The sequence below is a fragment of the Hippocampus comes genome, unplaced genomic scaffold, assembly GCF_001891065.2.
Source record: "Hippocampus comes isolate QL1 unplaced genomic scaffold, H_comes_QL1_v1.1 scaffold199, whole genome shotgun sequence".
NCBI lineage: Eukaryota > Metazoa > Chordata > Actinopteri > Syngnathiformes > Syngnathidae > Hippocampus > Hippocampus comes.
In genome coordinates, this window is record NW_017805372.1 from 408,097 (window position 1) to 421,335 (window position 13,239).

At 41.2% G+C, this 13,239-nt stretch overlaps 3 protein-coding genes across 7 annotated transcripts; 2 read left to right on the forward strand and 1 right to left on the reverse strand.

Annotated features, from left to right (window-relative positions):
* Positions 1–2,026: 2,026 nt before the first annotated feature.
* LOC109517085 (programmed cell death 1 ligand 1-like) lies at positions 2,027–4,992 on the reverse strand. 3 transcript variants are annotated; one of them, XM_019872017.1, is made up of 7 exons: positions 4,939–4,992; positions 4,229–4,289; positions 3,875–4,137; positions 3,646–3,742; positions 2,962–3,228; positions 2,475–2,597; positions 2,027–2,148 (listed from the first exon to the last, which is right to left on the reverse strand). In XM_019872017.1, the coding sequence occupies exons 2-7, from the start codon at positions 4,281–4,283 to the stop codon at positions 2,057–2,059; spliced, it is 897 nt and encodes a 298-aa protein (XP_019727576.1). In that variant the 5' UTR covers positions 4,284–4,289; positions 4,939–4,992; the 3' UTR covers positions 2,027–2,056. The 3 variants fall into 3 exon arrangements, with proteins under 3 accessions (XP_019727576.1, XP_019727575.1, XP_019727577.1); XM_019872016.1 differs by having other exon boundaries at positions 3,875–4,140; positions 4,939–4,990; XM_019872018.1 differs by lacking the exon at positions 2,027–2,148 and having other exon boundaries at positions 3,044–3,228; positions 3,875–4,140; positions 4,939–4,985.
* A 245-nt stretch (positions 4,993–5,237) lies between these two features.
* Positions 5,238–10,344, forward strand: plgrkt (plasminogen receptor, C-terminal lysine transmembrane protein). 3 transcript variants are annotated; one of them, XM_019872054.1, is made up of 5 exons: positions 5,238–5,322; positions 5,659–5,764; positions 8,948–9,078; positions 9,411–9,520; positions 9,909–10,344. In XM_019872054.1, exons 2-5 carry the CDS (start codon positions 5,684–5,686, stop codon positions 10,034–10,036), a joined length of 450 nt encoding a protein of 149 aa, XP_019727613.1. In that variant the 5' UTR covers positions 5,238–5,322; positions 5,659–5,683; the 3' UTR covers positions 10,037–10,344. The 3 variants fall into 3 exon arrangements, with proteins under 3 accessions (XP_019727613.1, XP_019727615.1, XP_019727614.1); XM_019872056.1 differs by having other exon boundaries at positions 5,263–5,322; positions 5,662–5,764; XM_019872055.1 differs by lacking the exon at positions 5,238–5,322 and adding an exon at positions 5,431–5,550.
* A 605-nt stretch (positions 10,345–10,949) lies between these two features.
* On the forward strand, positions 10,950–12,649 carry rln1 (relaxin 1). Its single transcript, XM_019872053.1, has 2 exons — positions 10,950–11,443; positions 12,226–12,649. Exons 1-2 carry the CDS (start codon positions 11,251–11,253, stop codon positions 12,519–12,521), a joined length of 489 nt encoding a protein of 162 aa, XP_019727612.1. The 5' UTR covers positions 10,950–11,250; the 3' UTR covers positions 12,522–12,649.
* Positions 12,650–13,239: the final 590 nt, after the last annotated feature.

Below are 13,239 nucleotides of genomic sequence, written 5' to 3' on the forward strand. Positions count from 1 at the left end.
TGAAAGGTAGAAATACGCCCCTGTCCACCACATCCACGTACTGCAAAAGAGATTTTGCTTATTCGTGCATACCAATGACCCAAAAGTGTTCATTTGGTCAAATTCCCCTTCCTGAAACTGGAATCCTGAAAATCCTTTTTTAAGGGTTATTGAACCGCTGAATTAAAATTAATCCACGTTGAAATCGCGAACCCAATGTCCAAAAGGTACAGAATCAATCACGCATTATTTATCGTCATTTTCAATGAAAGATACACCTTGTTTTGTTTGCAAATAAATAAACGGCTTGGGACCTAATTGGATTTCACCACTCACCCGGACTGGGATTTGAAGTCCGATCCTTGTGTCCAAAGTCAGTAACGTTGCCCACTAATTCCCCCCCCCCCCCGCCCCCACAATATCCAATCTTCAACCCAGCCTGCTGGGTGAAATAACCCAACCTTGGGTAAAAGTAACCCAATCTGCTCAAAACCCGCTTCATACATGTATGTATATGTACATACACACACAACACACACGCGCGCGCACACACACATACGTACTGTATCAGCGTCCGCCTGCTTTATGGTGTAAACTCCGTGTGCATTTACATCTCTACATCATCATAGGATAATTGCTTCCTCATGCTTCCCTTTCTCCCCCCCCGTGAATATTAATTACCAGAAGATGAAACCAACCCCTTTGGTCTGCAAGGTTGAGGTCAAAAGAGGGAAAGAGGGGGCTGTGTGTGTGTGTGTGCGTGCGTGCGTGTGTGTGTGTGTGTGTGTGTGTGTGTGTGTGTGTGTGAGTGAGTGTGCGTACGAATGCGGGGAACTACATTCGTTTGAAGGGGAAAACTCGAGGCAATTAATTTGAGAGACAAATAGCTTATTTATCTAATTGAACTTTTTGGAGGGGTTTGATGTATTTTTGATGTTGCTTTTTTAAACAGCCCTGCTCCTGCTACGGAATGTATCCAAATCTGCATTTCATATTTTCAAATGGTCTCTTGAGTGAACCTAATTCGTGATCTTCGTTGGAAAGCGAGAAAACCGTATGCAGGTCGTGTTGGATTCGTGTGGGCGGGTGGATGGCGCCATCTAGTGACTTTATTGAGACTGCAGGCAAGAAGGAAAGCTCAAAAGACTTACCGGTATTTGATGGAGGCCTCCCATAGGGGTCACCAACCCTTTTAGTAACAGTGATAAACATCAATCATTCACAGTGATTGATGTTTATCTTTCCATCCATCCTTTCTCACAAGAATGATGGACACTGATTTGACAATGTAAGAAGCAGACTTTTTATTTCCATCAATCTCCACAAGCGATTCCATTTTCAAATGATCGCGTTCACAATCTTGCCGGGGAATTCACAATGTCCCATCACCATAGGTGCTTTTTTCAAGAACAATGCGTACTTTTACAAATACACCATTATGAATATGTCGCTGCATGCCGGAATCTGATAAGTGCCATATTTAAAAAAAAAAAAACAAAACGGTATGTCCCCAAAAAAAACATTATTTTGAAGATATCACGCGGTTCAATCAAAATTTGTATTTTTCATGATTCTGGCATCATTATAATATTGTGCTTGAGAAGTCAGGGGATTTGGACTTTTTTTTCCGAGAAAATTTTGAATTCTTTTAAAAGTTCATATTGTATGTTAAAAATTCCCCTCGCTAGTATTGACCATTTATCGTAAACAGGAACTTGAGCCTACGACAAAAGGGCATTGAAAGTACATGCTCGGAATGCCCCCTCAAGAAGCTCGTTTTGGTTGTCCTACTTTTAGTCAGTGATTTTCTCGAAGAGTGAACAATGATTCCTTTGTTCAAAAAGCATTGATCTATTTCTTTCTTGTCATGAAGCAACTCAAGATTGCTTGCAGGTGGCCAACGTTGCGATAATGGAAGCGTATCAGTTAACACGCATACAAGAAAAGGAACTGACTGTTCTGACTGTAATTCAAATGAGGTGAAACATTTTTGAGACAGGAAATGAGACAGAACACGACAGTATTTGCTGTGTGTTTCTGAACGACAAAAGTCACTGCTTTTGCTACTCTATACAAACTAAATTAAATCAGTTGCCTTTGGTAAAAAAAAACTACATGTTTGCTCCTCCAGTTGCGTCACTGATGTCTTTTGCTCTTTTCTGGAAAAACCTGCAAGAGAAATATGCAGCACACTATTAGGGGTGACACTTGATACACTCAAAATGGAAAAGAAAAAAGTCACTCATGCGCATCTCTCTCTTGTGAATCACATGCACACAAATATATGTGGTTCGTGAAACGCTTTATTTAATGAGATGAACGTCATAGCTTTGAAGTTTCTGTTGTCGCATAAACAAAAAGCTCAACCTTAGAGGTCGGTCTTTAAAAAAAAAAAAAGCAACATCATCATGACTTTGACATGACTGTCAAAGTCATGATGATGTTGCTTTTTGACACAGTTGATAGACAGACCGAGACGGTTTATTTTTCATTACCTTTTCGGCGCAAATGAATTAGCACTATAATGAGGCCGATCAGTGCTATTCCAATACATGTGCCAAATGCAATCTGGGTTACATTTGCATTGTTTGTGTTTTCCTTCTGTAGCTGTGTTTCATCTATTTAAAAAAACAAAACAAAACAAACAAAAAAAACAGTTGTGGTTGATTTTGTCAGGAGATGATTTTTCATGTGATTGGTCACAAATTAGGAAACAAACCAACATATGGTAGACACATTGTCAGGGTTTTCACTTCCACATGCAAATTTGAAACAATGCTGATTCACGACTCGGGTGACAATTTGGAAATTCTGCGGAATCTCCAGAAATCGGGTATTTATCGGTTATGCCAACTATTCTTTTCTGTTATTTACGACAATGGCTTTTGTGAAAACGTTTTAACAAAAACTTTGAATCAAATGTGCATCACATGTGGCAAAAGTGGAACCAAATTCAACACGTGCATGGTAAATCCCACTCACCTGGGATGAGAAAATTCGCAGAGGAGCTGTTACTGTGAAAACTACATGTGTAGTTGTTTTTCTGCGATGATCCCACCCGTACCTGAGTGGTGATGCTGAAAAGGTGGTCCGCGGTTGTCACAACGGCAGTGCTGGCATTGAGCTTTTGACCGTGAGCGTCCTCCCAGGCCACCGTGGACACCGGGTAGCCCTCGGATTGGCAGCTTAACACGAGCTCGCCTCCAGCCGCCGACTTGGAAATGCTTTTTGTGACCGTTTTATAAGGTGCTGCGAGGAGGAGACAAAGCACACAATGCCCGTTCAACCATTAAATGTGAAATTAAACACGCAAACAAATCTTTGGTCATCCACCACGCTCACATCATCCTACACAGGTGTCAGGCACCCCACAATCATGTCAAATCCAAAAGGTAAGCAGAGCTGCATTTTTTTTTTTTTTTTTTTGGTATAGCAAAGATTGAAGTTAGCTTCTGCTAAATGGCACATAGTTTGAGATATGTTTGCCTCCGGGAGTGAAAATGCTTTTATTGTCTTTTTTTTTTTGCCACACTATAGATTTGTATACAACGCGTCCATGCCAGTTCTGCACCGTAGCTACAATCTAGCTCCTGACCCTGCGCAGCCTTATTTTTTGCACAATTGCCATACTGGTGCGAAAGCCATGTGTCAAGAAGTGTTCTTTACCAGTGACAGATAACTTAATGTCCTTGAAGTCAGCCCCGTTCCTTGTCCGCACCACGCACTGGTAGATTCCCGTGTCGTTGATGCGAAGCCCGGACACCTGTAACAGTAAGTACAGTAAAACACACACATTCAGTTCCACTGTTGTTGTGTTGTCTGTTCGTGGTGTGGACTCATATTGGTACTTCAGTACATTGCATAAGAGAGACATTTGTGTGTGCAAAATCCTGACCTGCAGCCTGGCCCAGCCGTCTTTAATCCCATCCATGAGGACCCTGGCGCGACCCCTGAAGTCCGGATGCTGGAAGGAAACTTGCTCCTTCCCCTGATCCAGGCGGTACACCTCCCGAAACTGAGACCCTGAGATCCAGTACCAGGCCATCATCAAATCGTCATAGGGATGCGGTGACAAAGGGTGGAAGCGGCAACCCATCATCACGTCTCCTCCCAATTCGCCTCTGTATGAGGCTTGTTCAGCATTCGTGGTTAGCGGGACTGCTGGAGAGGAGGCGAAAGGAAAGATTTCAAAGGACTGCTGTGGATTAAAAGTGGTTTTCTAAATGTGCTTTCTGTCCATTTCAAATACCTTGGAGACAGGGCTGAAACACCAATTGCAAAATAAAGACTTTGGTCCAGTTCATTTAGAGCTGTGGGACAAAGGACAAAGACAAGAGAGCAAGAGTCAGCCGACTTTTTTTAAATTTTTTTTTAGGGGGGATGCCTATTTCTTCCTTTTCCAGTATGATACTGGATACTTTTCCTCAATTTGAGAAATTTTAAATTCCTTCATATATTAATTTAATACCCCAGATTTTTTTAATCCAATAAAAAAGTATTTATCGCAGCTTTACCGTAAAAGCAAATTTAAGTGACTTTGATTTTTGGATCCCCCGACCCCCCGAAATTAATGAAAATTTAAAATAGCCTACATAACTCGGACATTCAGGCTGTTCAATGGCCAGTGATGATTTGCCAATTCAGGTCATTCAAAGAGAAGAAATGAACAAACAAGAATTCCTGTCAGATTTTTTTTTCAAATGAAAAAAAAAACATATTTTTCAATTAAGTCAGACAATTTTGAAACAAATTACGATCCATCCATCCATTTTCCAATCCCAGCTGTCTTCGGGCAGTCGGCGGGGGACACCGGGAACCAGATGCCAGCCAATCGCAGCGCAACAAATTACTCTTCAATTTGATATCCAAACTACAACTTAATTTACTTCAAATTCTGATAAAAATAAAACAAGAAATAAATAAACGGGGGTTCTCTTCAACAATTATTCAGTCTCCTACCTCGTGTGTGAACTTGAGTCTTCTGTCCATTCAAGTTTCGAGAGCGGTATTTTGTTTCCACCACACCTCCGGTTCATGTGACATCACGGCAAAACTATACATGGTATCCGCACTGGTCATATAATGGAATAAATTAATATAAAATAATATACACCACAAATAAATATAAAATAAAGTCTTGTACGTGTGTGTGTGTGCGTGTGTGTGTGTATTAGTATATTTTTATTCTTGCGGAAATTATCGTTTCGTTTTACTTTGAAAAGACAAATCAGAAGTGCATTGTCGGTGTACTCTTAAAACTTGACAACTATTTCAATAATCGCGTAATGACGTATGAGGAAACCCTTGTCAGCTTTTGTAGAGTGACATCGTTCGGATATTCGGGTATGTATGTATCTTTTTACAGATATTTCATTTCTTGGCCAAATTAGCAGCTGTTTTGAGGCAATTCGTGCTTTCTTAATTGATTTTCAAAATATTAGCCCTACGGCTAGCCGCGACTAACTAGGAAGTTAAACATATCAAATTGAACCTTTTAGATGGAAAAAAAAGAACGTCAAGGTCAGATAACAAAGTGTCGAGACAGAAGAGTCAAACAGTGTTACTTCCTAGGTATAAAAGGGTCAGTTATAAAATTCTTAGAGTAAATGCATGAAGTGAAAAGGTAACGTGATGTTTGTGCAATCATTTTTTTGTTCCTCTTTCATTTTGGATTTCAAGCAGCTCAGTGGGAACCATCGCCACCATGGGCTTTCTTCTCTCCAAATCCATGGATGCAAACTTGAAAAAACAGCAAGAGTTTATGCTACACAACTCCAGGCTCCAGGTGAGTCCGGTTACTATGGCGATTTAAACACACGGAACCAGTTGTGCCAGTCGAGCAACCTCGAACAAATCTTCAACAGATTATTTTTTTCCCCATGCTCAGTGCCAAAATAAAGCGGTCAAATTCAATATGATTTTGTAAATTTCCAGGAAAATAGTTGTCTCCAAGACTACTACCACTCTTTTACTTTCTTAAACAATGTTTCCCAACCTTTATTGAGCCAAGACACATTTTTTTTAATTTTCCCGTCGCAACACCAAATGAAAACATCACAAAAAGTTGTCCTAAAAGGTTGCCTGTTGATTCAACAACAATAGATACAGCTGATGATGCCCATGTTTGCTTTAGCTCACAATCGTTAAGCCAAACTAAGATGAAACACACCATCAAAACAAGCGCAGTCCATAACAACTCGGCAGAACTTCGCTAAACCTACATGTAAATAGGACAACCAATATCTGGATACATTTATGGTTTTACGAAGGTGTACTGACTGTAAATGAATCTTCTGCCTTCTAGTGGGGAAGAACATTGAATTGTTCTGCCTGTCGTTATATATCACTGGAATAAATACCATACATTTGCGATTCGGATCAAGGAGGAGAAATTGGGTCATTTCACGTTGCACACCTCATTATCTCTCATAGCTATGACACTAGTTTGGGGAATCCCTGACTCAGCAGAAATCTAGTTTCAGTGTCTGATGTAATTGTTTGAATTCGTCGTCATCATCATCATCATCATCGTTATCATTCCTTTTGACAAGCAGCGATAACGTGTGACGTTGATGAAGTTATTTTTACTTACAAACGCAATTGGAAAAGGAAATTGGAACCTTGTGTGAAACGTAAATAAAAATGATACCAAACCACATTCTGCACATGTTTTCACAGTCAGCGTGGTTTCGTAGTCAAAGAGTGCTGGTACTAGACTGGCCTGCCTGCAGTCCAGACCCGTCTCCCATTGACTCTGCCCCAGTTAATTTAATTTATTTTTTTAGGAATGAATGTGTTGCTGCCATAAAATCCAAAGTTTAAACATGAAATATCTTGCCTTTATAGTGCATTTAATTAAATATAGGTTGAAATGATTTGCAAATCATTGTATTCTGTGTTTATTGATGGTTCGTCCCAACTTCAGTGGAATCAGTATTGTTGTCGCTCTGCGTGGTTTTGCTAATTGACAGTGACATATGGAAACCGATTGACGTTATCTCGAAAAAGAAGGCCACTGTTTGTTTTGACTTTCAAGTTCCTCTGAGTCAGCTTAATTCCACGGGTAGTTGAATTCAGTTGGGCTCGATTGAACTTGTTTGTTTTGTTTTTGTTTTTTTTTTTCCAGTGTTACACTTGCGTCACAGTTAATCATTGCCAAGTGTTACTGAAAACATTTCCTGCACAGGAAGTAATTTTTGTGTTTCCATTGTCCATTGACAAAGACATATGCCTTGAGTTGATTATTGCTTTTTTTTTTTAATATTTAAATGGATCGAACCCATTTCCTTTTGTAGCCACTTAACATGATTATTGATGGCTGCAAGCTGCATCCCAGGTGTGTCACACGGGGACACCTGAGCACTAAACCAGATTGTTTTGTTATTTGTACTGTACCTTCATTTACCGCTCCTCAGCCCAGCTGTACACACATGAGATTAAGACTAATCTTTTTTTTTTTTCGAGAATGCTGAACCTGCGGCCATGAAGCCCTCGAATCGGAGATTGTCATTTGTCATTTGAGATTGTCAGTTTCATTTCTCGGATGCCGATGTACTGAATCATGAATCTATGGTGGGAGGGGTGGGGATGGTGCAGCTGGCCAACGAGCGTAGTTTGACATTTGACGTAGTTTGACATTTGACGGTGTTTGTCGATACTCTGACTCACTTTTATCAAAGAGAGATGACGTGTTTCAAGTTTTATTATTTTTAGATGGCAACGAGCTATTTATAAATTTGATAGGTGTCAAACGAAAGACCTGAGGACTCGAGCGGGCCAGCCATAGAATCGTTTGGGAATCAAATGTTGTCGTCTTCACGTTCATGCTAAATTCCTGTTTTCATTTTATTTTTGTCTCAAAATTTGGACCTTCATTTTTTTTCATACAGATATGGCAAGCATTTTTTTTCTCTCCAATTCCCCCAACAGATATCGAACAACAGTTGAACCACCTGTTTTTAGAGTCAACAATTTTAGTAGACGTGTATATCATGAGAATGACATGAATGACATCATACACACTCTTTGTAATATTTAATTCCCACAAACAAGCACGTCAGCCTTCCTGTGTGGAGTTTGCATGTTGTCCCTGTGCCTCCGTGCGTTTTCTCCAGGTACTCTGGTTTCCTCCCACCTTGCAAAAACACAGTTGGCAGGTTCATAGAATGCTCTAAATTGTCCTGAGGTGTGAGTGTGAGCGCGGATGGTTGTTCGTGTACGTGTGCCCTGCGCAAAGACAGCTGCGATAGGCTCCAGCGCACCCTCGTAAGGATAAACGGATCAGGAAATGGATGGATGGAATTCCCACACACAAAGAGAATCACTAAAGAATGCGATCAACAGCAGCGAATACCGTCAGCACAGAATGCGCGCAAACATGACGTAGGATACTCCATCGAAACACTTTGGTTGGCATTTGAAAGCCCACATGTGAATAATTGGTGCTTAAGGGAACATTTGCTGCCCCGCGGAGGATCGGACTTCTTGAAATTAGTTTTAAAAAGAACAACATGGCTTGATTGCGCTAATTATCTCAAGTACATTCATTGCGTATTAATTCACCTCTGACGTAATTGCGGGGGAAGCGTTCTGATTTCGGGCAATTGTTTTTGTGCGGTCAAGCCATGGTAGTCCGCATGGGGTCACGGTAGGAGGCCGCTATTGTTAAGGACAATGGCTCCATCAGTTGGTTCCGCAGAGAAACTGCCCCCTTTAGAAGAAACATTATTTGTCCCCTACACACACACACACACACACACACACACACACACACACACACACACACACACACACACACACACACACACACACATATAAAAGTGAGTCCCCTGGTATATCCACTCTGTTGCTCATATTTCCACCCCAAACGGGGTCGACCACTGAACCCTTTAAATTGCACGTGTCATCCAAATATCCGGTGGCATACATTGTGACGTGCGTATGTGTGTGTGTGTATGTTTTTTTACAGCTGGAGCGTCAGATGATGATGCAGAACCAGATGAGGGAGCGACAGATGGCCATGCAGATTGCCTGGTCAAGGGAGTTCATGAAGTACTTCGGCACATTCTTCGTGGTGGCCTCCACCGGCCTAACCGTGGGGTGAGTTTCACACCTCGTCGAGACTCAGTGCGGTTTTTGGGGCGTGAGTGCATTTTCACAGCTTCACCTTTTTGTCCAGTGGCCTTTTGCCGCTGTAGCGATCGGACAGTCCCGAAATGTCACATTATACGACTGACTAGCTTTTCTCACCAATAGCAGCAACCAGTCTGGCAATGCACAAATCATATGCAGTGTGTCAATTTTTATCCTTTCATGCACCCGCTAACCTGATAACATGATAAGCTGTCCCTGAAAGGGTTAAAAAAAAAAAGGGGGGGTACTTTTGCCCATTCGTCAAGGTGAACATAATCAAATGTGTTTTTCTTCTCCAGTGCCTTAAAAAGAAAGAAACCAGCCATGTTGGCCCCGATCTTGCCACTCAGCTTCATATTAGCCTATCAAATGGACAACGCCTATGGGACACTTATTCACCGAATTCGAGGTAAGGGCAGTCAAGTCGATCATCCGCTCTGTTCGATTGAAGTTGAAAAGTGTTGAGTTGATTTCGTGCGCGCTCACCAAACCTTTGAGAAGAATTCCTCGGTGGACTCGGTTCTGTGCCCTGAGGAACAGTAAATTGAAATGTTCAGTAGTCCCAAATGTTATGTAAAAAAAACCCAAAATACAATGAAATACAACCATCCAGAGGAAAAATATCATTAGAAACTACAGGTGCATAAAAGTCCCCCAAAAATAGGCAACAGGTGACAATAGCGCTCTGTATAATTGTTGTTTAAAAAAGGGATACAGTTATATTTGGGTCCAAAATAGGAGAAGGTGAACGGATTTAGCCCAAAACACTTGCATTCTGCTTTCCCATTGCTTTTTAGGGGAGGCCGAGGGTATCATGGTGTCTGAAAATGACCGTCTGGGCGTGCCTCATGGGATGCCAACCTTCGATAGCATAGAGAAGGCCCGACGCGCTAAAAGCAACCTGGCCTCTTTCTTGGAGAGATAACAATGTCATCTTCCCGAAAGATGCTTCCACGGTAAAACCGTCCATTTGCGCTTGTCAGACTGTTATCTGCTTCTCGTGGTGGGGAAAAGATTTTTATTGCTCTCGGGTCATGTGATGTATGGAATGTGACTTTTTTGGAAGAGGCAGAAGAATTCAATGGCGAAAGATTTGCACCAAATACAACCCGTATACGAAACTTGATCCCATATTGACGATGAATCGGGTGAAGAGCATCAATTTCAAACCTGCTCAGTCTGGATCAACTTCATTAAAGGTGCCTTCGCTGCACATTTTTTATTCATACTCACGAGACTGTCCCTGCTATTTTTTTTTTTTTCAAATACTATACATGGGTGCATCTGAATGAATTAGAATGTGGTTGGAACACTAAACGTATTTCAGTTGTGCAATATAAACAGTGCAACTCGTACATAACTTCACTGAACACAGTAAAATATATCATGACTATTTAAAAATTTTGATGAGAACTCGCAGCTAAAGAAAATCCCAGATTCGTCAACTCCAAAAATTTGAATATTAGGTAACAATTTATTTTTGTTAAATGGTAGAAATTGTCTTTCTGAAAAGCACTTTGTGTTTCATAATGAGATTCAATTTTTCACTTGAACTACTGCATAAAATGGGAACTTTTCTATCATATTCTGATGAATTGAGATGAGCCTCTAGTCAACACACCAAGACTCACTTATTTTGCATCAACATGCGGAAATAATGTAGAAATAATTATTGTTAAAAATCTACCAAAAATAATTCTCTGGTCAGTCAAGACTTGCATCTTTACACGATCAACAATTGAAGGTCACAAAATTAAACTAACGTTGCCAAGCGTGCCTCCCTGTTTTCCGTGTGACCTCAGCGCTGACGCGGAGGCGAGGCCCAATGCGAAGGAGTCGACACCAATGCCGCTTTGAACGCAGGAGTCCACCACGCACGCTTGTAATATTGCCACGCGAAGAAATAAACCTCAGCGCGTCATTGCCGTCGGTCAAAATGACGCATGCACATGTGTGTGTGTGTGACGGAGAGAGAGAGAGAGAGAGAGGGAGAGTCTGGAGCGACTCCGCAAAGTTAAGCAGACAACTTTAAAAGATGTGGTCCACTCCAAAGAAAACCACTCAAGTTCCATTAGGCCAGAGGACTTTATTTTTTAATGGAAGTCAATTTGCTGCAGTGACAGCTAATTGTTGAGAAGCATGTTTTTGAGAGTCGCCGTATGCGTGTTGCTGTCGGCGCTGGTCGTGCACGGCGACGTGCAGCCTCACACCATCAGCAGAGCGCTCCTGCCCAGGGTGTACGGAGTCAAGCTATGCGGGAGGGAGTTCATACGAGCCGTTATTTTCACCTGCGGAGGCTCCCGCTGGAAGCGATTCATCGACGCAGACTATGGTGAGCGGACGTTTTGTTTTTCATGTGAGATTGTGACGTGAAAAGTGGATTATTTATCATCAGTGAAAAGGAAAGAGTCAGCATTAAAGTACTTTATTATGAAATCTATGTACTGTATTCTGATTGATCCAATTTGAATTGAAAACGTTTTAAATATTTGTCATTGTTTTTCCACTCTGAAGTAAATATTTTCTCTCTCAAATCTACTCCATGAACAGAATTGGAATTTAGCTTCAAATTCAAAATTACAATTTGTATTGATTTTTTTTTCCATAGAAAAGAGATGACACAACAGTGCTTTTTATTGGACAGAAAGGAAAAAAAAAATCTCAATGTTTTCCAAGACCCAATTCCGTGACCTTCATCCAACACATGGCCCACCAGTTGAGAATCACTGCTCTACTTGATGTAGCGCTCATGTCTATTATAAATATTATAAAAAACCTGTAAATCCTGTAAAGTGTGCTGTTCATTTTTTTTCTCCACAAGACATTTGTTCTGTTTTGAATGAATGCACTGTATATGTGGATCTCGCCCAAATATCTATCTATCGATCCATGTGTGTCTAAATATCGTGTTTTTTTAGATGTGTCCACCAGATGGCGCTTCCACATTACAAACATGCCGCAAATATCATACAGCTCTAATTGTCTTGTTTCAAATGTGCCTTTGCACTGAAATGTAAATATATCTTGCTCGGATTTTGTTTTTTTTTCATAATTCGTAATGACAATGAAATGCATCAAACGATGTGACAGTAATAACATGATATCTTTCTCCAGAATCCTTCCATCGGAGTCCCCACGGTGACGTCACAAAAAAGATAGAGCAGCTCACGTCCCACACCCGTAACCTTCTTCCCCGGCGCACCTCCTCCTCCATCTTTTCTCCAACTTCCCTGGCGGACAGCTTGACCCTTCGCGCTGTTTCTAGCAAGAGTGACCAGCACGATTCGTCCAACGTTTTTGATGCGCTGGCTCAAGAACGGTGGCGGAGGCGGAGGCGCTTTTCTCAGGGTGTAGCGGGCGTTTGCTGCAATGAAGGCTGTACGAAGAATGATATTGGAGGCTTATGTTGAAAGGGCCCCGCGACGTCGTGTTGCCATGTAAATATCTCATCACAAATTATCCAGGTTTTGTTTGGGGTGGGGAGGGAAATGTCAGTTTTCCCCCAAAAAATAAACGAAATGTATTAAGTAAAACAAGAGTCGTGTTTGTGTCCAGACTCAGAATCGTGTTTGACTGTACCTGTATAACAGATGGTGATAAAGAAGAATACATCATGAGTAATGATCAAAATGTTTTTTTTAAAATAAAGAAATTAGGGAATGTCCATCCGAAAAAATATTTCCTGAGTCAGCATATGAGTTCCACTTTTTGAATTGAACAACTGTGGATCACCCCCGATATTCGCGATTCGGCATTCTCAAATTCACCTATGAGTTGATTTTTGTCTGTAAAGCCACCGATTTGCTGTTTCCGTGCTCCGGACAAATCGATCCCTTTATTACTTTGGCACCATCTTGGTGTCAAGAAACGGTGTTAAAGTGGATTGAGGAGTCGGATTTAGCCCACAACTGCCCCTCGACTGTCTGGTGACCAATTCAGGATGTACCTGAGTTCTCCGTGAATTATGCTTTGCTGCCATCTTGTGGCTATTTTATAAACTGTCCCTATCTCCTGCAACTGCAACTAAAATAATCGGAACTTTTCCACCATATTCCGAAATATTGGAAGACACTTTTTAATAACAAATGTACTATTAGACCATAGAGATTGTCTCAGAGACAAACCCAA

What these genes read in the sequence shown, in the direction of transcription:
- LOC109517085 (XM_019872016.1), bottom strand. Translation starts at nt 4,283, where the DNA reads ATGAACTGGACCAAAGTCTTTATTTTGCAATTGGTGTTTCAGCCCTGT. An exon ending in GTTTCAGCCCTGTCTCCAAG is followed by an intron (nt 4,141 to 4,228) that starts GTATTTGAAATG and finishes CCTCCTCTCCAG; the next exon opens with CAGTCCCGCTAACCACGAAT. An exon ending in AATTCATTTGCGCCGAAAAG is followed by an intron (nt 2,149 to 2,474) that starts GTAATGAAAAAT and finishes TTTCTCTTGCAG; the next exon opens with GTTTTTCCAGAAAAGAGCAA.
- rln1 (XM_019872053.1), top strand. Translation starts at nt 11,251, where the DNA reads ATGTTTTTGAGAGTCGCCGTATGCGTGTTGCTGTCGGCGCTGGTCGTG. An exon ending in ATTCATCGACGCAGACTATG is followed by an intron (nt 11,444 to 12,225) that starts GTGAGCGGACGT and finishes ATCTTTCTCCAG; the next exon opens with AATCCTTCCATCGGAGTCCC.
- plgrkt (XM_019872054.1), top strand. Translation starts at nt 5,684, where the DNA reads ATGGGCTTTCTTCTCTCCAAATCCATGGATGCAAACTTGAAAAAACAG. An exon ending in TACACAACTCCAGGCTCCAG is followed by an intron (nt 5,765 to 8,947) that starts GTGAGTCCGGTT and finishes GTTTTTTTACAG; the next exon opens with CTGGAGCGTCAGATGATGAT. An exon ending in TCCACCGGCCTAACCGTGGG is followed by an intron (nt 9,079 to 9,410) that starts GTGAGTTTCACA and finishes TTTCTTCTCCAG; the next exon opens with TGCCTTAAAAAGAAAGAAAC.